General features: G+C 52.8%; 1 protein-coding gene across 12 annotated transcripts in view; it reads left to right on the top strand.

The window, feature by feature from the left end:
- MOV10L1 (Mov10 like RNA helicase 1) overlaps window positions 1–17,930 on the top strand; it is a 70,080-nt gene extending 52,150 nt beyond the window's left edge. For 6 of the 12 annotated variants that reach the window (XM_055252853.2, XM_055252852.2, XM_055252857.2 and 3 more), the window contains 10 exons: window positions 706–852; window positions 2,339–2,460; window positions 5,834–5,933; window positions 6,972–7,136; window positions 9,293–9,466; window positions 14,303–14,452; window positions 15,907–16,014; window positions 16,913–17,050; window positions 17,189–17,280; window positions 17,593–17,930. In XM_055252853.2, coding sequence (XP_055108828.2) covers window positions 706–852; window positions 2,339–2,460; window positions 5,834–5,933; window positions 6,972–7,136; window positions 9,293–9,466; window positions 14,303–14,452; window positions 15,907–16,014; window positions 16,913–17,050; window positions 17,189–17,280; window positions 17,593–17,674 — 1,278 coding nt within the window. In that variant the 3' untranslated portion in view covers window positions 17,675–17,930. Of the gene's footprint in view, window positions 1–705; window positions 853–2,338; window positions 2,461–5,833; window positions 5,934–6,971; window positions 7,137–7,810; window positions 8,053–9,292; window positions 9,467–14,302; window positions 14,453–15,906; window positions 16,015–16,912; window positions 17,051–17,188; window positions 17,281–17,592 lie in introns of those variants that run through there. The other 6 variants (XM_055252856.2, XM_055252859.2, XM_063622481.1 and 3 more) reach the window with 5 other exon arrangements.
- The last annotated feature ends 6,187 nt before the right edge of the window (window positions 17,931–24,117 follow it).

Raw genomic sequence — 24,117 nt, 5'->3', positions numbered from 1 at the left:
AAAAGCTTATTTCATAGGTTTAGAAGGAAACTCATTTTTAGCCTAGTGAACTATTTTATCTGAATCATGAAATTTTGCCGCAGAAAAGAAGTTACTCTTATAGTAGCTACAGCCACCATTCTGCAGAAGTTTTAGGCATCTTCATTTGTAATTGAAGTTAAGTTTATGAAAATATTGTCTACAGATGCTTCTTGACTTTTGATGGGGTTACAACCCAATAAACCCATCGTAATGGGATTTGGGAAGCCTGTTTCAGGTTCATCAAGGCATGATCCCTTGTAAGATGAGGAGCAGACTGACTGGGGATGGCCTTCACACCATCATAGTCAAAAAAGCGTTAAGTCAAACCATCATAAGCCGAAGACCATCTACATTTAGTGTCATTCAGGATTCAAATTAGCAAACAGGTATTGAGCGCACAATTGTACCACACGCCAGATATGTGCAGATGAATCTAACTCTGTTTCTGCCCTGAAAGGTGGTTTAGAATCTTAGAGAGTGCAGAGAACCTTCCCACCTAACCCACGCCTTGGCAGCAGTGTAATGAGGCAGAGTCGTGGCCCAGGTCTCAGCGTGTTGGGGGCTGGCATCTGAGCCCACGCAGCTGAGTCCCTGCACCCGAATGTGCGTGTTGAGGTTAGACTCCTGGTTTCCACCTTGCGGTGTGGATGTTGAGCCTTGGTCTCTTGTGCGTCTTTGATGAAGGTACACTTTGCCTTGCCGGACAGTCGGATTTTAGTCTGTGCGCCCTCCAACAGTGCTGCTGACCTCGTGTGTCTGCGGCTGCACGAGAGCAAGGTGCTACAGCCGGCCGCCATGGTTCGGGTGAACGCCACCTGCAGGTTCGAGGAGGTGAGCCCTTGGTGCAAGCAGTAGGGGGGCATCAGAACCCCTCCCTGGAACGTAGGAAATGCCAAGTGGGCAGGGGAGGGCAAGGGTAGGAGGGTGGGCAGAGAGGCGCCACAGAAAGCTGTGTTTCAGAAATGGCTCTGCCGTGGGCCCTCCCTCACCGCTAAATGGTAGAGCTTGATTGCTGAATATTTCATCACATTCTCACTCTGTGTGAGTTACCAGACCTATTGTGGGCATTCGTAGCATTGTAAAATTATCACATTCCTCTTTTATTTAATCCCCAAAGGTCTTGTTACTTTTTAAGTAGTTTTGTTTTGTTGGTTTGGTGTGGTTTTGTTTTTTGGTTTTTTTTTTTTGAGACAGAGTCTGACTCTGTCGCCCAGGCTGGAGTGCAGTGGCGCAATCTTGGCTCACTGCAAGCTCCGCCTCCCGGGTTCACGCCATTCTCTGGCCTCAGCCTCCCAAGTAGCTGGGACTACAGGCACCCGCCACTGCGCCCGGCTAATTTTTTGTATTTTTAGTAGAGATGGGGTTTCACCGTGTTAGCCAGGATGGTCTCGATCTCCTGACCTCGTGATCCACCTGCTTCGGCCTCCCAAAGTGCTAGGATTACAGGCATGAGCCACCGCGCCCAGCCTGCTTTGGTTTTAAGTATCCCTTTAAGTTGCTGGTTTGGTTATAGAGTGAAGTATTGCTTTTATTTTGTTTGTTTGTTTGTTTGTTTGAGACAGAGTTTTTGCTCTTGTTGCCCAGGCTGGAGTGCAGTGGTTTGATCTCGGCTAACTGCAAGCTCTGCCTCCCGGGTTCAAGCAATTCTCCTGCCTCAGCCTCCCAAGTACCTAGGATTACAGGTGTGCACCACCACATCCAGCTAATTTTGTATTTTTAGTAGAGACAGGGTTTCACCATGTTGGTCAGGCCGGTCACGAACTCCTGACCTCAAGTGATCCACCCACCTCTGCCTTCCAAAGTGCTGAGATTACAGGCTTCAGCCACTGTGCCCAGCCTGAAATATTGCATTTAAAAAAGACATTGAAAATGGCTGGGCGCGGTGGCATGCGCCGGTAATCCCAGCTACTCGGGAGGCTGAAGCAGGAGAATGGCTTGAACCTGGGAGGCAGAGGTTGCAGTGAGCCGAGATTGCACCATTGCACTCCAGCCTGGGTGACAGAGCAAGAGCAAGACTCCGTCTCTAAATAAACAAACAAACTGAATAGAAAATGTACAAAGTTGTTTTGGGGAAGGATCTACAGGATTATGTGTTATATTTGTGGCTCTAGAGTTGATAAAACATGGACTGAATTGATGAGGAAGTATGAAATATTTTGAGGAAAAAAACCTTAAATCATGACTTAGACGTAACTAAGAAGTGGTACCAGGGCAAGGTTCCCTTTTGGAGTTCTTTTTGCCCTGATGATTCCGTCCAGTTTATAGAAGTGCTTAATAATTGGAGGAGTAAACTAACTCTACGCCTCCTTGCCCGCAGATAGTTATTGATGCCGTCAAACCGTATTGCAGAGACGGAGAAGACATCTGGAAAGCCTCACGCTTCCGGATAATCATCACCACATGCAGCACCTCAGGGCTGTTTTACCAAATAGGAGTGAGGTGAGCCCTAGGCATGGAGTGCGGCATGGGGCCTCCCAGGGCGGAGGTCGGTGTCCTCGCCTAGCTTCTGTCTGAGGGGTGGATGACCCAGAGACTCAGTGCTCAGGGAGGGAGGCGGGGCTGTGGGCGAGAAAGGCTGGTTGGGGAGGGCCGTGCCTGAATGGAGCTGGGGAGGCCGAGAACCCAAGGACTCGAAGGAGCCAGCAGTGGGACGGGCAGGCAGATGGACTGGCCCGTGCAGAGGCCCCGCGGTTGGAGAGCACTGAGGTCTCCCCAAAGGAGACTGTGGAGCCAGAGCCTCGTGAGCAGGAGCAGCCTGAAAGGGGTGGCGAGGGGGAGGCCTGGAGCCTGGGCCTGGTGGGCAGTGGAGGGGCCTTTGGACTGACCTCTGGTGAGCTGGGAAGCCAGTGAAAGGCTTCTGAGCAGGAGAGTGAGTCTCTTGGAGTGGGCGTTGGGAGGCAGGCTGCCTAGGAAACGGCTGGGCTCTGTAAGATCAGACTCCGGGGGCCGTTTGTGCCCCTGGTGCTGGGGGCTCTTCAGGGGAGACAGGCGGGGGAGATGGATTGCGGGGTGCCGGCTGTCATAGGAGGGCCTCCCCTGGGGGCTGGGAGGAAGAGCTTCAAGCCCAGGGAGGCTGAGTGAGGACCAAGGCACTCTCAGACCCCAGTGCAGGGGGGTGGGGTCGGGGAGGCAGCAGGCAGCTCCCTCGCGGTGAGTAGAGCCAGACAGTGTCGGGGGCACAGGCTGAGGGTGAGAGAGGGAGAAGCCGGGGCCTCTGAGGGAAGCCCCACCCTCCCTGACAGCCTGGAGACAGGTCGCCCTGGACAGTGTCCAGCGTCACGGTGGTCGTGAGGGTGACCACAGGAGGTGGTCGGTCAGCTCCACATGGAGCAAAGGCACAGCCAGCCACGCCTATCACAACATGTCACGAATGGTTTCATCGGCGCATTTAACTCTCTCACATACGTGATGTCCTTTCATCATGAGATTAGTAAAACATGATTGATGAGACACTTTACATTTTTTTTGGTTCAAGTCTTCAAAATCCACCATGTATTTTACACTTAGAGCTTGTCAGGTTTCAGACTAGCCACTGTGCGGTGCCCGAGAGCCGTGTGTGGCTACTGGATTGGACAGCACGGATCTGAACAAGAGAGGGATTTTTTTTGTTAATGTGTGTTGATGAGTCAAAGGTCAGGAGCCGAAGAGCCAGTCCTCACTGGGGTTCAGAGGGCTCTGTGGGGGCAGGGCGGGCACTGCATGGACTCTGCACCCTGGAGCTGACGTTCAGGTAGTGGGAGGAGGTGACCGGCTGGGGCAGGCCACTCTCAGAGACGCTCTGTGCAGAAGCAGGGAGGGTGTTGCAGCTCAGCTGCAGAGGCCCCACAGGGTTAGTTGGCCACTGGGGGTGGCTGGAGTGGGGAGGGGTACTTCAAAGGGCAAAGAAGTAGCAATGTCATCTGGCAAAAGTGACATTATATAACTGCAATTAATACAGAAGTGAAACCTAAATGCTTACATTCTAGGAAAGATACATAATGTTAATTTTTTTCAACAGAAATGGGGACATGAGATAGGGAAATGGCAGTGTGCTGATTTCCACATCTTTCACTGGGAGGGGTTCACGGTGTCACTTGTAAAATCCGTGTCTTGAGAGTTACACATTGAGACCTGAAGTGAAAGGTGTCAGCTGACCGTGAGTGGATGCAGGACATGTTGGGCCCAACACTGCTGTAAGCAGGAGCCCACCCCTGCACAGGTCTGACCACAGGGTCTCACCCCACAGTGGGACACCTGAGGCTCAGAGGTGGTGGATTTGCCCAGCGTCTAGGGTTGGAGAGGGGAGATCCTGGACTCAGCAGTGAGAAGGATGAACGTGGGCTCGGCAGTGAGAAGGGTGCAGGCCCAAGGTGCGTCCTGTTGAGTGTTGGCGTGGCTCCGGACAATCTCTCTGCCCCATACCTGCTTCCTCATGCATCAGGACCTGTTTCTGCCCCAACAGCATTTCCCCACTGAGGCCTCCTGACCACAGAGTAGAAGCTGCTGGGGTGGGCGAGCCAGGGAAGCCGGGGTGCCTGTTCCTCAGCTCATGGCCCCAGGTGGGGCAGCCCCTCTGCGCTCTAGAAATAGATCATGTGCCGAGTGAGCTCCTGCTCTCCACTCAGTCCCGCAGCCTTCCCATGGCAAGAGCTCCGCAGCTTCTCCTGACGACTCCTTCCCGCAAAATCCGCAACCTGTCCATCAGCAACGCTGTGGACTCTCTGCCCCTGCACCTCCCTTGTCACACAGAGAAGGAGGAGCCGGACAGGTACCCGCCAGGAGAGCTGCTCTGTAGTTGGGAACCTCACTGAGTTTGCAGCAGGGGCCAGAATTGTGGGGAGCCATTCTAGAGACCTCATTTTCTTTTTTATTTTTTTCTTTTTTTTTTTTTTTTTTTTGTGATGGAGTCTCGCCCTGTCGCCCAAGCTGGAGTGCAGTGGCACATCTCAGCTCACTGCAAGCTCCGCCTCCCAGGTTCACGCCATCCTCCTGCCTCAGCCTCCCAAGTAGCTGGGACTACAGGCGCCCGCTACCACACCTGGCTAATTTTTTTGTATTTTGAGTAGAGACGGGGTTTCACCGTGTTAGCCAGGATGGTCTCCATCTCCTGACCTCGTGATCCACCCATCTCGGCCTCCCAAAGTGCTGGGATTACAGGCGTGAGCCACCGTGCCTGGCCAACCCCATTTTCTTAATGGTACCGCAGATTGGGAAGTGGCTCCCGGGGCCTCAGCCTATTGGCATGCAGGCCGGACGGTGCCCAGCTGAGAGTGGCTCACAAGGATGAGTCAAGAGGAAATGAGTGGATGGGATGGCAGGAGAGGCCATCTGTGGCCGCCTGCATGGCCAGGCCTGTTCTCAGCGCTTTACAGCGGCCAATTCAGGTGCTCTCACCTCAGCCGCCTCCTGAGAGACACGTGGGAGGTGGAGGCTCAGAGAGGGGAGGTCAGGACTAGAGCCTGGGTATTTTGATAATCACAGGAGTGAGACGCAGGTAGAGAGCTGGCCAGGAGCCTGTGGCGCTTCTCCTGTGAGCTGCCCCCAGGAGGCGCTCGTGTGTTGCCCGTCGCCCCCACCCCTTCCCTCCACATCTCTAGAAATACAGACACTGCATGCAGAGCACCGGATGCTGATGTGGCTTAGCAGGCATCTCCTGACACCTGTGGCCTGTCCTCCCTCCAGCCGGGTGACACCCAGACCCCCAGCTCCTGCACACCCCTGGGCAACCCCGCTGTGCCCCCGGGGTGCCGAGCGTGGCTTTGCCAGTGTGTCAGAGGCATCAATTGCTAAAACAATTCGGCAGAAATTACCATTTAGAACATCTTTGCTCTAGAGTTGGGCACTTCACTCACGTGTTTGTGGACGAGGCTGGGCAGGCAAGTGAGCCGGAATGCCTCATTCCTCTGGGGCTGATGTCGGACATCAGCGGCCAGGTAAGTCCCGACTACTGTGTGTGCTGCTTCCTCCTCACCCCGTTCTCCTGAGGGGATGGGGGTTGCAGTCCTGCCGGGAACAGTCAGCCGTACAGGGGTCAGGTGGAAGTGCCAAGGACCCCGAGGTGCTGGGGGCCATGGGTCTCTATTGTACTTTATTCCTTTTGGACTGGAAGTGAATGTTTTGACTCATTTACTTGTAAAATGGAGGTAAGAGCCATTCTAGGTATCGGGGATACAGCAGTAAAGTCAGGAATGTGGTCCCTGCTCTGGGTGAGCCAGCCGTTCAGTGCCTGGAGGGGCGGACAGGGCCAGTGCTCCTGCATCTGACCCACTTGCCCCTCAGGCTGCCCTGGCCTCCAGCTCTGTGCATCCTCTGTTCTCTGCTCCCACCTGCTTCCTCCCCGGGTGCTTCTGATGGTGGCGTGGGCGTCACCTTGAACTCCCCTGATTCCCTCACTGTGGCTCATCAAGGTGAGCTCATCCAGCGTCCAGCGCTGGACGTTTCAGGCTCCTCCTTGGCGTCCATCCTAGATGTCTGTCCCAGTTACCAGGCACTGTGGGGCGGAGCATGAAGGTGGGCCTAGGGAGGGAGTAGGGACTAGTCCAGGCAGAGCAGTGGCATAGGGCGGCCTCACCAGGTCAAGGCAACCATGGGCAAGAGGCAAGGGGCAGGTGGGATGGCGGCCAGGGCCAGCCATGCAGAAGCTTCCAGAAGATAGACATCATCCTTGGGGCTCTTACCACTTTGAGAGATTCACAGGAGAGAAAACCAGGCTGCAGAAGCTGGGCAGATAGCAGGACTTTGGGGGGGCAGATGGCAGGACTCCGGGGGGGCAGATGGCAGGACTTCAGGGGGAAGCGGGGAGAGACGGTTCCAAGCCCTGTCAGCATCCCCTGGTCTCCCAGTCCCTCCCATCGTCCCCTGCAACCAGAGCGAGCATGGGGCCGTCCTGCATGCAGCCCCATTCCCACCTGAGCCCGTAGGAGTGGCAGCGGCACCCTCCCTGCGAGTTGAGACAGGCCCTGTGTGTGCAGATCGTGCTGGCAGGAGACCCCATGCAGCTTGGCCCAGTCATTAAGTCCAGACTCGCCATGGCCTATGGGCTGAACGTGTCCTTGTTGGAACGGCTGATGTCTCGACCCGCGTACCAGAGGGACGAAAATGCTTTCGGTGCCTGTGGCGCACATAACCCCCTGTTGGTGAGTCACAGACTCCAGCGCGTTCCGGTCCCCAGTTAAGCAGACACAGGCCCTGGGGCAGTCGAGCAGCTCACCCTTCTGTCCACCTGAGTCATCTCCATCCGTGGGCAGAGTGCAGGGGAGCACCCACCACAGCACCTCCCCCGTCAGCAGAAACTGCAGCCTGGTGCTGATGGCTGAGACTCTGGGGTCAGATACAGTAAAATAAATTAAAATCTGTGTTACTCTGTTAACATAAGAAAAGCAGGAAGTAACTTTTGTGTCTTAAAAAGCCTGCCCTAGAGTGACTGCAGGCAGTGTCTCCTCAGTGGTCTCCGACCCTGAGGTCCCACTGAAGTGCAGGTTCTGGGCTCTCAGTCAACCTTGTACCAAATTCTGAGGGATGGGCTTTGGGATTTGCATCTTTGGAGCCCCCAGCACACTGAGCTTGGGCCTCCAGGGCCCATCATTAAACAGTGAACCAAGTAGCCTCAGTTTGTAAGCCCCTGTAGCCCACAGAAGAACAGTCTCCATCTGATTCCCGTTGCCAGTATTAACATCAATAGAAAATGAGGGGCAGTTACCATGGGCAGACTTTCAGGGAAAAGGACTGGACCCCATTCGTGGTTGTCAAGGGTGGGGAGCAGGTGGGGGTCTTCAGGCCAAGGAAGGTCTCATGAGGGACCACCCGCAAGATAGGTACCGGCTGTGCCAAGAGGCCATGAAACTGCCCCCAGGAAGACGGCCAGCCGTGAGCAGCTGCTGGGCCCAGAGGGCACCTGAGAGCTCTGCTGCCCCCCCGGAGGTTCGCCTCATCCTCCAGTACCGCTGTGCGCCTGCACCTGCTAGCTGCTTTGCTGGAGGTGTGGGTGCAGGTGACGTGGCCGCAGCAGGAGAGACCAGCACGCTGCCGTCACCACTGTCCCCACCACACAGCCTTCAGGGCAGGTGCATGTGGCACACGGCCACAGGTACAAAAAGACCCTGCTGCACAGGAGGTGAAGGCCTTGTCCTATGCAGGGCCTGGGCAGTGTCCTGCACCCTCCAACCAGAGCGGCTGCCACAGTGACCCCAGGAGGCTACATACTTCCTTTCTCTTCCCCAGCAGCTGCCCATGTCCAGCTAAGGCAGAGGTGCCGTGACTCTAGATCGCATTTGGAGTTTGGAGTAGCACGCTGGAGGCTGGACACGTTCTAGTTAGGCTTGACGGAGTCGGGAGGACTCATGGGGCCAATAATGGCGTTCTCGTGCCAGTGTCATCTGGCAAGTAACAGACAGCACTGCGGGAACACAGGTTTTCACCAACAGGGGCTTTGTTAACTCATCCCAAGGAGGGAGAGCCCTAGGCGTGTTCTCCCCAGCAGTGTCTCCCCGAGGGATAGTCCGTGACAGAAGGGCAGAGGGTACAGCACTGCATGCAGAGGACGGCTCCCCGCGGCACAGATGCAGCAAGTCCTCATGCCAACACATGGCTCACATGATGAGCAGGGTCAAGACTGAGCAGTGCTCTGACTGGTTGAACTCCTGTAGTCCCTGGAGACCCTCCCTGGCTGCTTACACCAGCACCAGGGGAAGAGCGCCTGCCCTGAGTGAGCTTCCCAGGCAAGTTGGAGGCAGACAGTAAAGGTGTCCCATGTACTGGTGACATCACAGTCACCCTCAACCGCATCAGTGAAGTCACAGCCAGGCCCGCCCAGGGCTGGCCATGCCCCCAGAGTCACAGTGTCTATACTCTCCTGGCCCAGGGGCCCAGGAGCTCTTCCTTCCCTGTGGCCAAGCGGAGGCAGGGCTGTGTGGGCCAGCAAGACGCTGTTTCCAGAGTGAAGCTTTCAGCACACGAGGGAGGCATCCACCTGCCCTCTACCCGGCTGCTGGGTTCCAGGTAGCAGGAGCCCTTTAAGAGGCCCCTCAGCCACACCCAGACCCAGGAGAGGAACAGAGGGCAGCCATCACACCCTTTTCTTCCTGATGTTTCCATTTTCTATTCAGATGGACCCTTGGCTTGACCATCATCCAAGGGCTTGGTCTGGGGGCAGGCGACACACAGGGGCGCAGGGGCAGAGTCAGGCTTGGAAGTCAGGCAGGCCTCACGTTTGCCATGCAGAGCCGCTTTTCCTTCGACAGAAACTGTGCCAGGTACCACCTTCCCCCTGTGACCCATCACCATCTCCTCGCAGGTCACAAAGCTGGTGAAGAACTACCGATCCCACGAGGCCCTGCTGACGCTGCCCTCACGGCTGTTCTACCACAGGGAACTCGAGGTCTGTGCGGACCCCACAGTAGTGACCTCCTTGCTGGGCTGGGAGAAGTTGCCTAAGAAAGGCTTCCCTCTCATCTTCCATGGTGTGCGGGTGAGTTGTGTCTTGAACCCGTAGGTGACCGTGTCGGGTAAGGACAGTGTGGCAGGAGGTCCTTCCTCCCAGGTGAGGCTCTGTCACCTGCCTGTGGCGGGGCAGATGTTCTGCTGGTCTCCAGAGAGTGAAAAACCATCGGGGTCTTGTGCCCCCCAAGATGGATGCCGACTTCTCCTGCCAGATGAGTTGTGCCTGGCACCAAGGGGGCATCACGGGCACCACTCTCAGGCGGTCACAGCAGACAAGCACTGGGCTCCAAGAGAAGCGAAGCTGCCCATTGAGCTCTGGAGGGCTTGGGGAAGCTCGCAGGGCTGTGTGGCTGGGGACATCCCGGGGCCGCAGGAAGCTCCCAGAGGCCACCACTGCCTCCCTCCTGGTGCTTCCCTTGAGGGTTGGAGCTGTCAGGAGAGAGCCCGGTAGGGAAGGCAGCAGCTGCGAGCCCGAGCCGTGTGCCTGGGGCCTGAGGAGTGACAGGCCACCACCCCTTCTCCGAGGCCTCGCGGAGGGACAGAGTTAGATGCTGAGTGGCCAAGCAAAATTACAAGCATTCACTAAAATGAGATGGTTTGTATTAGGAATTTAGTTAGAGCAGAAATCAAGTTTTGCATTAACCCCCTGCCCCAGAAGAAGGGGCATTCAAGGTATCTGCAGTGAGGGCTGCACCCGGGCCACACGGGGAACCCTGGTGCCAGTGCCCCTTCCATGCCACGGGCCCCGGAGGACAGGGGTCCAGGTTACACCACTCGGCTGCCTCGGGGCCTCTGCATTCCATGCCCCACCCAGCAGTGACCCCCAGTTGCTCTTCATAAGTTCCTGAGGGAGAAAATCTGTCTGTGATCTGTCCAAAGTGGTGGGGTGGGATATGTGTATGGTGGCTGTGGGGTTCTCACATTTGGAAGGGAAGGGGTCCTGAGGGGAATCTGCAGTGAGCTGGACACCTCAAGACATGGTGCACTCTGAGGTGGGTCCCTCCCCAGCAGTGGTCTCCTGCCGTCTGTCCTCCTAGCTCTGCCCATCCTTAGAAGCTTTCCTGGGTATCAGGAAAACACATTAGTGGCCAGGCACAGGGGCTCACCTGTAACCCCAGCACTTCAGGAGGCTGAGGCAGGAGGATTGCTTGAGCCTAGGAGTTCAAGATTGGCCTGGGCAACATAGTGAAACTCCCATCTCTTAAAAAAAAAAAAATTTTTTTTTTAATTAGCTGAGCATGGTGGCATGTGCCTTTGGTCCCGGCTACTTGGGAGGCTGAGGCAGGAGGATCACTTGAGCCCGAGATTGAAGCTGCAGTGAGCTAAGATTGCACCACTGTACCCCAGCCCAGGCGACAGAGTGAGACCCTGACTCTAAAAACTATATAAATAAATATAAATAAATGCATGGAGGCTGTCACTCAGCAGCTCTGTGTCCTGGCCTAGGATCTGTCCACCGGGTAGGCTGTGGCAGAGAAGAGTCATGAAGCCTCTCGTTCTCGTTGTGCTCCTCATCAAATTATCCTTGGGTTTCTGATCGTTCTTGTCTTACGAATTTTAACTGCTGTGTTTCATGCATATAATTTATCATTGCTTTATCTTCCTCATTATGTAGTATCCTTCCATACTGTCATGTGTATTAGTCTTAAATTCCACCTCGTAATATTAACATTGCCACTTTTTTCTTTTTACCTGGTACGTCTTTGCCCTCTTCATTTTTTATTGTTGTATTTCTTAGGAGCAGCTAGGTTTTTATATTTAATCCATTTTGGGAGTCAGTTTGCTTTTAGTGACATAAATCAGCCCGGTCTATAGTGATTTCACATGATTTCTTCTTTATCTTTCTTAGTTATTTTATTTCCTGATTTCTTCTAGTTGATTGGTTGCTATTCATTGAATTGTTTCTCAATTTAGAAGTTTCTGCTATAAGTTTCCATCCCATTAATCTTTTAAGTTTCTTCAGTCATTTATTATTTACAATAAATGAGTAAGTTAATGGTTTAACAATAACAGCAAAATTAATTCTTACTGCTTTATCTGGTGGTCACTTTTTTGGGTTTTGTTTTGTGGGTTTTTTTTTTTTTTTTTTTGAGACAAAGTTTTGCTCTTTCACCCCAGCTGGGGTGCAATGGCGCCAATCTCGGCTCACTGCAACCTCCGCCTTCCAGGTTCAAGCGATTCTCGTGCCTCAGCCTCCCAAATAGGTGGGACTACAGGCGCCTGCCACCACGTCCAACTAATTTTTGTATTTTTACTGCTTTATCTGGCGGTGACTTTTGGGGGGTTTTGTTTGTCTGTTTTGTTTTGAGACAGGGTTTTGTTCTGTCACCCTGGCTGGAGTGCAGTGGTGCAATCTTGGCTCGCTGCAACTTCTGCCTCCCAGTTTCAAGCAATTCTCATGCCTCAGACTCCCTAGGATCTGGGACTGCAGGTGCCTGCCACCACATCCGGCTAATTTTTGTATTTTTAGTAGAGACGGAGTTTCACCATGTTGGCTTGGCTAGTCTCGAACTCCTGACCTCGTGATCTGCCCGCCTTGGCCTCCCAAAGTGCTGGTATTACAGGCGTGAGCCACCGCACCCAGCCTGGTGGTCACTTTTTTAAATTCTAGGGCCGGACGTAGGAGGCCAAGGCAGGCAGATTGCTTGAGCCCAGGAGTTCAAGAATGGCCAGGACAACATAGCAAGACCCTATCTCTACAAAAAATACAAAAATTATCCGGGCATGGTGATGCACACTTGTAGGCCCAGCTACTCAGAGGCTGAGTGGGAGGATCACCTGAGCCTGGGGAGGTTGAGGTTGCAGTGAACTGTGATCATGCCCTGGCACTTTAGTCTGGGCGACAGAGTGAAACCCTGTCTCATTCATTCATTCATTCATAAATAAATGTACACATAATATAAAATTTGTCATGTTAAAAACCTCTTTTTTTTTTTTTTGAGACAGTTGTCTCATTCTGTCACCCAGGCTGGAGTACAGTGGCATGATATTGGGTCACTGCAACCTCCGCCTCCCAGGTTCAAGCAGTTCTCATGCCTCAGCCTCCCGAGCAACTGGGACTACAGGCGTGCCCCACCATGCCCAGCTAATTTTTGTATTTTTAGTAGAGACAGGGTTTCACCATGTTGGCCAGGCTGGTCTCAAACTCTTGACCTCAAGTGATCTGCCCACCTCGGCCTCCCAAAGTGCTGGGAGTACAGGCGTGAGCCACCGCGCCCGGACTCCATTTTTAAGTGTAAAGTTTAGTAGCGTTAAGTATATTCACATTGTTTTGCAGTCTCCAGAACTTTTATCTTGCGGTATTAAAATTCTATACCCATGAAACAGTAACTTTCTTCCCTGCAGCCCCTAGCAGCCACCATTCTACTTTCTGACTGTATGAATTCAGCTGTCCTAGGTACTTCATACAAGTGGAATTAATCATGGAGTGTTTGTCCTTCTGTGACCAGCTTATTGCACTGAGCATCATGTCCTCAAGGTTCATCCATGTTGTGGTGTGTGTCAGAATTTCCTCCCTTTTGGGGACTGAGTAACATTGTATTGTGTGCATATACCACACTTGGCTTATCAGTTCATCTGTCAGTGGACACTTGGGCTGCAGACGTTTGACTATTGTGAGTAGTGCTGCTACAACGGGTGTACAAATATCTATTTGAGACCCTGCTTTCAGTCCTCATGGGTACATACCCGGAAGCGGAATTGTTGGTAATTCTAGTCTTAATTTTTTGAGAAACCATCATCTTGCTTTCCACAGTACCTGCAGTATTCCACACCCCACCAACAGTGCCACAGGGTTCCAGTTTCCCCACATCCTCACCACCACTTATTTTCTGGGTTGTTTTATAGTAGCCGTCTTAGTGGGAGTGAGGTGTAGCTCACTGTAGTTTTGATTTGCATTTCCCCAATGATTTGTGACATTGAGCAGCTCTTCATGTACCTATTGGCCATTTGTATGTCTCCTTTGGAGAATTCAGGTCCTTTGCCCGTATTTAATTGGTCACTTTTTGTCAGTGAGTTTAAGACTTCCTCGTAGTTTTGGATATTAACTTCTTATACACTATTTGCAAAGGTTTTCTCCCCCTCCGCAGATTATCTTTTCACGTTGTTGATTGCGTCCGTTGATGCCCAGACATTTTCCATTTGGATGTAGTCCAGTGTATCCCTTTTAGTTATTGCCAGTGGCTTTGGAGTCGTATCCAAGAAATCATTGCCAAACCCAATGTCATGGGGCTTTTTCCATTTTCCTCCAAGAATTTTATGGATTTAGGTCTTAGGTTTAGATCTTCGATCCACCTTGAGTTTACGTTCCCAGGTGGCGTCAGGTGAGAGTCCATGTTCATCCTTTTCATGTGGCTCTCTAGTTTTTCCAGCAGCATTGGTTGAAAAACTGCCCTGGCACCCTTGTCAAAAGTCATCTGGCCATATACGCAAGGGTTTATTTCTAGGTTCTCCGTTCTACCCTGTTGATCTATATGTCTGTCTTTTATGTCAGTATATCTCATTAATGTTTTCTAAGGAAGAGTATTTTCAAGATGAGAAGTAGCTATATCAAAGGTCTAATATCCAAAAAAAAAAAAAAAAAAAAAGATGAGAAATACCAGCCAGCCCTCCACTCAGGGGTTCAGACCTGAGTGTCGGACTCGTGTGACCCGTCCTCCTCTGTAGCGTTTAGCATGACTGTGAGCCATTTCATCATTATTTAACATATGCCATCTGCCCTGCTCACATGTAAGTTCTGCACCAGAGCAGGGATTTATTCTGTCATATTCAGTGTGTATTCCCAGCACCGACTTCAGCTCCTGGATTGTAGCCTTCTGGTGAATATTCATGAAGTAAAGTAGGTTTTCTCTCCTCACCAACCCAGGGCAGCGAGGTACGGGAGGGAAAAAGCCCATCGTGGTTCAACCCGACCGAGGCCGTCCAGGTCCTGCGCTACTGCTGCCTCCTGGCCCAGAGCATCTCCAGTCAGGTGTCTGCCAGCGACATTGGCGTCATCACGCCCTACCGGAAGCAGGTATGCCCTGCCCAGGCACGCCTGGCTCTGTGAGGTCCCTGCAGCCCTGCTCCTTGGCTCCTGCAGCTCCACAGAGGCAGGAACAAGCTCCTTGTGAGCAGCAGCAGGTTTTTAAAGGAGCAGGACCGCACTTGAATGTCGTTCAACATGAGAGGTCAACCAACTGCCATCCACGGGTCAGTTCCAGGCAGCTGGCAGCTTTTCTATGGCCGGAGCGTAGAACAGTTTTTACATTTCTAAATGGTTACATTTATATGTCCCTTGATATTTGGCCCTTTGAGAAAACATTTGCCACCCCCTAGCTTTAACCCAGTGTTTCTCAAAGGGGGCACTTTGGGTATATTTGAATGGGACGCTTCTCATTTCGTATGACTCTGTGATGTGATTATAGGAGAGTTAGCGTCCCCAGGCCCCAGGGGCTGGTCCCAGGAAGCATCTCCACATGTTCACAGTGGCCCTGGGGCTCTGGTGGGGACACGGGTGCCTCCCATGCCAAACACCAGGTTTCGTTCGTGAAGCATGTGTCCCTGTGGTGTTCACACCACCAAGCAGAACTTGGAAAGATCCCCCAAAATGCAGAAGAAAAGGTGGGTCCCCTAGTCCATCACAGTAACATCACCTGTACCGCGTGCGTGCTGACCGCAGAGCCCTTTACAGATGTTATGTTTCGTTTTTTCTGACCTCGGGGCCTTGAGAGGTGAGTGCTTAGTTCTCGCAGAGGTACAGATGTTACGAAGGCTTGTGGAGACAAGTAAGTTGCCAAGCATCACACAGCCAGTGTCCTGGTGTCTTAACCTCAGCTCGTAGGTGCCATCCTGCTGAGACACACACCTCAGCTCTAAGCAGCAGACACGCATCTCATTTCTCCTGAAGGATTTCCTCCATCCTTGATGTGTGCTTGTGGGGAGGGAGGATTTTCCACATGAAACTTGGCTTTCCTAATTAGTATTGTCCCCCGTCCCCAGTTTAACTAAAACTGCAATTTGTGTTCTAATCAATTCAGATTAGAAGAAAGCAATAAAGAATTAAAAAAATATATTGCACATTGGCCAATATTTGCTTTACGCTGTGACGTGTAAAGAAATTGATTTGTACATGCCGGGCGTGGTGGCTCACACCTGTAATCCCAGCACTTTGGGAGGCCGAGGTAGGCAGATCACAAGGTCAGGAGTTCGAGACCAGCCTAGCCAATATGGTGAAACCCTGTCTCTACTAAAAAATACAAAAAATTAGCCAGGCGTGGTGGCACGCACCCATAATCCCAGCTGCTCAGGAGGCTGAGGCAGGAGAATTGCTTAAACCTGGGAGGCAGAGGTTGCAGTGAGCCGAGATCACACCACTGCACTCCAGCCTGGGTGACAGAGTAAGACTCTGTCTCAGAAAAAAAAAAAAAAAGGAAAAGAAATGGATATATACGGTGTTATCTTTAGCGTTTCTTTTAATCTGTTCTCAAGGTGGAGAAAATCCGAATTCTTTTGCGTAACGTTGATCTGATGGATATAAAGGTTGGATCAGTAGAGGAGTTTCAAGGACAAGAGTATCTGGTCATCATCATTTCAACCGTAGGTATCCCTGTTCTCCGTGGGGATGGCCAGTCAGGCGCTTGCTGCCCTGGGGGTTCTGGGGGCTTCAGATCTAAAGGGGCAGAGGCCGATTCCTAGCCCAGAGAAGCAGCTGCAGGCGGAGACTCCCTAGGCCCAGGAGCCATCGTAAGCAGTGGCTATGGGAAGGTCTTTTAAAACAATACTCAAAGACTAAGACACAGGAAAGTAAAGAGAAGGGACCCAGGAAGACATGGTGAATGCCTTGGAGAAGGAGGGACACGAAGTTGGAAGAACAGGCAGCTGAGGAGCAGAGAGTGGGAGGCCAGGTACCCGCAGGAGAGCCCCTAAGACCCCGCCATCCAGACAGCCACAAGCGTGAGGGCTCCCTGTCTGCAGATGGAGTGCCGATGAGACCCACCCCTTTCTGCTGCCCTTCCTCCTCCCCCTTCTCTCCCTCCCCCCTCCTCCTGTTTCGTTTTTTTTTTTTTTTTTTTTTTTGAGATGGCGTCTCGCTCTGTCACCCAGGCTGGAGTGCAGTGGTGCTATCTCGGCTCACTGCAAGCTCCGCCTCCCAGGTTCACGCCATTCTCCTGCCTCAGCCTCCCGAGTAGCTGGGACTACAGGTGCCCGCCACCACGCCTGGCTAATTTTTTTTTTGTATTAGTAGAGACGGGGTTTCACCATGTTAGCCAGGATGGTCTTGATCTCCTGACCTCGTGATCCTCCCACCTTGGCCTCCCAAAGTGCTAGGATTACAGGCATGAGCCATCGTGCCCGGCCTCCTGTTTCTTTTTGAACCAAAAATGAGGTCATTCTGCTATTTAACATTTTTAAATGTTTTCATATATCAAGAGTTTCTCTTCATGCCCCCCAAAAACTTCAAGTGCCATTTTCATTCATCTCTGTGTGCTTTTAGGTACGGTCAAATGAAGATAGATTTGAAGATGATCGATATTTTTTGGGTTTCTTGTCCAACTCAAAAAGATTTAATGTTGCAATCACCAGAGCCAAAGCTTTGCTGATAGTGCTGGGAAACCCCCATGTTCTCGTTCGAGTGAGTTTTCAGGCACTGGGTGGGCTGTGATCACTTAAGGAGGGAGGGTCCAGGTCACTCGGGATGAGATGTACGCGGCACCAGGAGACATGGGGCCTTCACTTGCTCTCACACCAGGCTAATTGTTATTGTCAACAGGACCCCTGTTTTGGTGCTTTGCTGGAATACAGTATTACGAACGGTGTTTACATGGGATGCGATTTACCTCCTGAACTGCAGTCTCTGCAAAAGTGAGCGCTTCTGCTATCTTCCTCAAAGACAGGCTGGCTCTAGAATGTGCTCTAGCCTGCCCTCCCCTGCTCCCCTCACGCCCATCCACATACCCACCTGCAGCCTTAGTCCTCTGCCAGCCACCTTCCTCACCTCATCCTGGGCTGCAGCAGCCATTGTTTCCTGGACATTTGGGGTCATGTCACCTTTCCCACATAGGCTAACAGGGTAAACTAAGTCCCCTTGTAAAACCCACATTGAGAAAAGAGTGCTGCTCCCAGCCTACTGTGGGAGCCTGACTCACTGACCATCCGCTTCTCCTCTGTCTACAGCTGTGGTGAGGGGGTGGCAGACCCCTCCTACCCAGTGGTGCCAGAATCCACAGGACCAGAGAAGCATCAGGAGCCCAGCTGATCTGCAGTGGCTGACAGCAGGGAGGCCATGTGCTCGGCCTGGCCACGTTGCTGTTACAGTCTGCTCCGTGGCTCCTGTGGCCTGCCCTTGTCTCACAGCCAGGCGGGGTCGTGTGTGGGTGTGGGGCTGCCAGGTTGGACGCAGCTGCTGCTGCCGTGACTTTGGCATATGCCAGCCTGTTCCTGCCACAGGGCAGTCACTGCCGCCTACCCTGAAATAAACCCTCGAGTGACCCCCAGCAGCCTTTCTACCTCAACATGTGTGCCCGTGTCAGTGATGACCAGGGTTTCATGTGGCCTGTCAGCCCTGCTGGCGCAGTTTTTGGAGATGGCTTGCTGTCCACTTCGCCTGAACTAGCCGTGTGTCAGGCTCCAGGCAAGGCTGCCAGCTCCACTCAGCAGAGCGCCAGGGCCATGGACCAGGCATGCAGAGCCCACAGGGCCTGAGGCTCTACATGGGGCCAGGGTTGTGGGGGTGGCACTCAGGCCTGCCCTAGGCCCAGTGCTTCTGGGAGTTTGCAGCTGGGCGGGTTCCTGGGTACAGGCCTGCACCCTAGGGGTACTGAGTTTAGGGGTCGTTAGAACACATCTGTGGGCCAGAAATAAAACACGTGGAGATGGGCGACGCACCTCAGGCCAGGAGGAGCAGAGCGGTGGCAGGAAGAACGCTTGGGGTGAGCCCCGCACTGTCCTCAGCCTGGTGCAGGGTCTCAGTACAGCAGCCCGGCTGGAACACAGGACCCCCAGGCTCGGAGATGCCGCCCACATATACCCAGGGCCCCAGAGGAGGCCAACGCCGCTTTACGGGGGGTCTTACCTGGCCTATGCCCGCCATCCCCACAGCGAGACACAGACCAGCAGCTGCCTAAAAGGGTGCGGGCTTAGCCCACCTCAAAGTTTGGGAGCCTTGCCCTCCACCCTTCCCCACCCCCACCCCCTCCCCCATGATTCATTCCCAGGAAACAAAGGCTCAGTGTCTCCACTTAGATGTAGCGTCTGCCTGGCAAACAGAAACCACTGTCTCCTGAAGGTCTCAAGACACCAGGGATCATGTCTCTTTACTAAACTTGTGGGTGACACTAAGATCTGTGGTCACAACTCCAGGGAGTACTTGATGTAGGAGGAAGCGCTTTCCAGACAGGCGGCGTCATGTCAGGGCCCAGGACTGCATGCGGCATCACCTGCTGTGGCTTCTGCGTGAGTTGTGTTTAGGAATTGAAGGGTTTCTCCAGGCAGAGCTGTCATTGCTGTGCTAAGGGGTGCGTGGAGGCCTGGGCAGAGCCCCCATGCGTGGAGGCTGCTGTGCCCAGTGCTCCTGCAGCCAGCGTTTGCTGGACTCTCTCTGCAGAGCAGAAGTCCTGGGGCAAGGACCTCCCCATCCTGTCAACCCCAAATCGAAGGGATGCCCCCCAGGGAAGCTGGGGACTTTTCTGACCCAGGTGAGGGGAGCAGTGGAGTCAGCCCTGACACTGAGAGCCCACCTCTCTGGGCTCAGTGACCTGGATGTCCTGGCAGGTGGGAGAGACGCAAGAAGCAGGTGTGCGGTCCACACCTGAGGGAGTGCTCTTGGGCAGAGACGTGGGGAGCCAGTGTTGAGGCTGGGCAGGTGTTGAGGCTGGGCAGGTGTCCTCAGCTGGGGAACACCTCAGCAATGATCTGGCATGTGCCCGGGGTGGCAGGAGACCAGGCGGGGTCATTCTATAAAGGACTTGGGGCACCTGTTGGCTGGTGCAAGAGTGGCAGGGAGGCTGTCAGGTGACAGGGAGGGAGGGGAAGAGAAGGAGGTCAATGAGGAGGCTGCCCTGGAGGGGCCCAGGCTACAGGGAAGGCAGCACTGCCAGCCATGCATCCCTGCAAAGCAAGGCAAGGGAAGCAAAGGCAAGTGGGGCCTGCAGGCAGGTGTCGTCTGCACAGGATTTGGGGCTTTTTTTGAGACAGGGTCTTGCTCTGTTGCCCAGGCTGGAGTGCAGTGGCACAATCATGGCTCACTGCATCCTCAACCTCCCAGCCTCAGGTGATCCTCCCACCTCAGCTTCCCAAGTAGCTGACATTACAGGTGTATGCCATCACACCTGGCTAATTTTCTGTAGAGACAGGGTTTCGCCATGTTGCCCAGGTTCGTCCGGATTTCCTAGGCTCAAGTGTTTCGCCCACCTCAACCTCCCAAGTAGTTGAGATCACAGGCGTGTGCCACCACACCTGGCTAATTTGTTTATTATTATTTGTAGAGACGGTCTCACTATGTTGGCCAGGCTGGTACACAGAGGTCTTAAACTTTGGTGCTTGGAGTCCCCTAAATGAAACCTTAAGGGTGTGTATCTCTTCCCTCGTTTTTTTAGTTATCTAAGATTTTTCTTCATCATGTTTTAAACATGCTTATGATGTAAGTCACAGCATATTATAAATCTTGCCATTTCATTTATTTTTATTTTATTATTATTATTATTATTATTATTATTTTGAGACGGAGTCTCGCTCTGTTGCTCAGGCTGGAGTGCAGTGGCACGATCTCGGCTCACTGCAAGCTCCGCCTCCCGGGTTCATGCCATTCTCCTGCCTCAGCCTCCCAAGTAGCTGGGACTACAGGCGCCTGCCACCGCGCCCGGCTAATTTTCTGTATTTTTAGTAGAGATGGAGTTTCACCGTGTTAGCCAGGGTGGTCTCGATCTCCTGACCTCGTGATCCACCTCCCTTGGCCTCCCAAAGTGCTGGGATTACAGGCATGAGCCACCGCGCCCAGCCAAATCTTGCCATTTTCCTTTTCAGTGTATCCAGTGGAACAAAAATGCCATTACAATTTGATACCATCAGCCACTTAGAGGACACCAGCAAGCTGTTCTTTCACAGCTCGAAAGTTTATTTCTTCTTTTTCTTGAACTCATATTTCTATTCCACTCCTCCCCATATTTGTATCCTAATGCAAAATGTGTTCGGTTTGAAAGGTGTGGGCATCACAAATATTTTCTGTTCCTCTCCTGGGCACAGAACGGGATTTCACCCCCACCTCCCTCACCACCACAAGTGTGTAAAGCCAGTGACATCGCTGATGCGAAGGCTCTGAAGGCAGAGGGCAGCTCACCCCCCCACTCCTCACTGGACACCAGGGGGGAGGGCCGCCATGTGTCAGGCTGAGGATGGCGGGACAGAGCCCCCAGTCTCCCTGTGAGCAGTGTGTGGGGCCAAACAACCTGGGCTGTTGTTGACGTCTGTCACTGTGGCATGGTCTGGCCTGTCCCTACCAAACACCAGTCTCAGCGCACCCTGACAAAATACAAAGCACTGAGGCTTAACATGGGAACAATCTGGCCGATTGTTATTCTTACGATTATTATAAATACCCAATCAAAATGACACGCGTAGATTTCCAATTTTCATAATAAACATAAAAATAAAATTGAACTAGAAATGCTCTCTTTTTTTTTTTGGAGATGGAGTTTCACTCTGTCGCCCAGGCTGGAGTGCAGTGGCACAGTCTCGGCTCACTGCAACCTCCGCCTCCTGGATTCAAGTGATTCACCTGCCTCAGCCTTCTGAGTAGCTGGGATTACAGGTGTATGCCACCATGCCTGGCTAGTTTTTGTATTTTTAGTAGAGACGTCGTTTCACCATGTTGGCCAGGCTTGTCTTGAACTCCTGACCTCAAGTGATCTGCCCACCTCAGCCTCCCAATGTGCTGGGATTACAGGCGTGAGCCACCACACCTGGCCAGAAATGCATTATTATCTGTATGGGGCTTATTTGCAAACAGTTAATGTCATCATGGGAAGATATTACTTAGGGCGGAAATGAGACAGGTTGTCGTTTTTTTTCCTGTTTTTCATCTTCATGAATATAGAAGCTCAGAAAGCTTGTTCGCTTAAAGAGATGGGAATACAAGCTTTGCACAGTACTCATCGTTTTCAAGATCCTTCCATGTGTTGAAATCTCATGTTAATGTATCACCAAGAGAAAGAAGCAGCTACTCCCACAATACGGGATTTGGGAAGACTGTCCTCCAGTCTGGGCCACTGGAGTATGAAGACTGCAGGGGTGGACCCTTCACTCCTGCCACACATCCTTCTGAGGAGGGTAACAGACTGGGTGGCCAGGGTGTCATCACGGACCTTTGCTCACCGTTCCACTCACTGGGAATGAGGATGGCAGCCAAGGTGCCGAGTTTTAAGTCCAGGCCCTGGCTCTGCCACAGGCGTTCTTGTCAAGCTCCCACCTCTTCCTCTGCGAGACAGTGACTGGCCAGTGGTGCTCAACAGGCATGCAAGATCACACCCACTCATAACCATCCTTGTTCACCGAAAAGCTGCTGTGGCCCAGATGCTGCCCCAGGCAGGGGGGCAACATGCAAAACAAATGCAGCAGGTGCAGTGGCTCAAGCCTGCAATCCCAGCGTGGCTCATGTCTCCAATCCCAGCGTGGCTCATATCTCCAATCCCAGCATGGCTCATGCCTGCAATCCCAGTGTGGCTCACGCCTGCAATCCCAGCACTGTGGGAGGCCAAGGCCGGGTTGGGGGGGGGGGGATCAGGAGTTTGAGACCATCCTGGGCAATATAGAGAGACCCCGTTTCTACAGATAAAAAAAATTTTAAGGCCAGGTGCAGTGGCTTATGCCTGTAATCCCAACACTTTGGGAGGCTGAGGCAGGAGGATCACTTGAGCCCAAGAATTCGAGACCAACCTAGGCAACGTGGCAAAACCCCATCTCTATCAAAAAAATTAGCCAGGTGTGGTGGTGCAAGCCTGCAGTCCCAGCTACTCAGGAAGCTGAGGTGGGAGGATCCCTTGAGCCCAGGAGACGGAGGTTGCAGTGAGCCAAGATCCCACCACTGCACTCCAGCTTGGGCAACAGAGTGAGACCTTGTCTCAAAAAATAATAGTAACAATTGCTGGGTGCGGTGGCTCACGCCTGTAATCCCAGCACTTTGGGAGACTGAGGTGGGTGGATCACGAGGTCAGGAGATCGAGACCATCCTGGCTAACACGGTGAAACCCTGTCTCTACTAAAAAAAAAAAAAAGAAAATACAAAAAATTAGCTGGGCGTGGTGACAGGCGCCTGTAGTCCCAGCTACTTGGGAGGCTGAGGCAGGAGAATGATGTGAATCCCGGGGATGGAGCTTGCAGTGAGCTGAGATGGTGCCACTGCACTCCAGCCTGGGCAACAGAGCAAGACTCTGTCTCAAAAAAAAAATAATAATAGTAACAATTTTAAAAAGCCGGGCGTGGTGGCATGCATCTATAATGTCAGCTACTTGGGGGGTCAAGGTTGGGGGGTTGCTTGAGCGCAGGAGTTCAGGGTTACAGTGAGCTCTGACCGGTGATGCAGTGCTCAGGGTTTGAACAGACCACGCACACAAACCGCTAGAAATGAAACGCAAAGCACCTGGAAGCTACACCCCCCCACCCACCCCCACCCCCCACCCCAGAATGGCAGATACTAGAAGGTGGATAGGGCTGAGAGCTGGAAAGAAGACAGGGATGGTGAGAGCGTGGACTGGCCCGGCACTTCTGGAAAGCATGGAGAGGCACCCATGCGAAAGCAGAAAGTACATCTGAAAAACAAAGGCACCCACCCAGCAGCCACACTCGGGGCGCTCAGAGGGGCTGGAACTCACTGCACTGGGTTATCTGGGAGTGACTGAGTTGTCCGGGGCGGTTATGTGAGGGGTGGCTGGGTTCTCTGGGGTGACGGTTATCTGGGGATGACTGGGTTATATGGGATAGGTTATCTGAGGGATGCCTGGATTATCTAGGAGATGACTGGTTTATCTGGTTACCTGAAGGGTGACTTGGTTATTTGGGGATGATTATTTTATCTGGGATGACTGGGTTATCTGGGGGTGACTGAGTTATCGGGTGAATAGGTTATGTGAGAGGTGACTGGGTTATTTGGGAGGTGACTGGTTTATCTGGCAGTGACTATCTGGTAGTGGTGACTGTTATCTAGGGATGAGTTGGTTTATCTGGGGTGTCTGCGTTGTCGGGTGACTAGGTTATCTGCTAGGGGTGATTTATCTGGAGGTGCCTGGGTTATTTGGGGTGACTGGGTTTATCTGGGGTGACTGGGTGGTTGGGTGCTGGGATTGGATGTAGCTGAACTGCCTGCCTCAGGATGAAGTTTGCTGGAAGCCATGGGCTGGCATCCCTCAGAAACATGCAAGGATCTTTAAAAACGCAGACAGCGTGAAAGCTCAAAGCAGACACACATCCCCTCTGCAGCCCAGGGAGGCAGGCGGACCTCCTGGTTTGCTCACAGCAGCGGCCGGGCCTGTGAACACGGGCTCAAAATACATTTTTGGAATGAATTATTGAATGAACTTAAAACTCCAATCACGCTAAATCTTTTATATGAAAGATCGTGCACGTACGTCTTGGTATAGTGGGAAGGGGACCTGCACGAGGGAAAACCGCTGCCTCGAAGAGGGCCCTGTGGTCAGGGACCACGCGGGA

Source organism: Symphalangus syndactylus, chromosome 18 (assembly GCF_028878055.3).
Source record: "Symphalangus syndactylus isolate Jambi chromosome 18, NHGRI_mSymSyn1-v2.1_pri, whole genome shotgun sequence".
Lineage (NCBI taxonomy): Eukaryota > Metazoa > Chordata > Mammalia > Primates > Hylobatidae > Symphalangus > Symphalangus syndactylus.
Note: the sequence above shows the minus strand (reverse complement) of the source record. Positions and strands in the feature narration are given on the sequence as shown.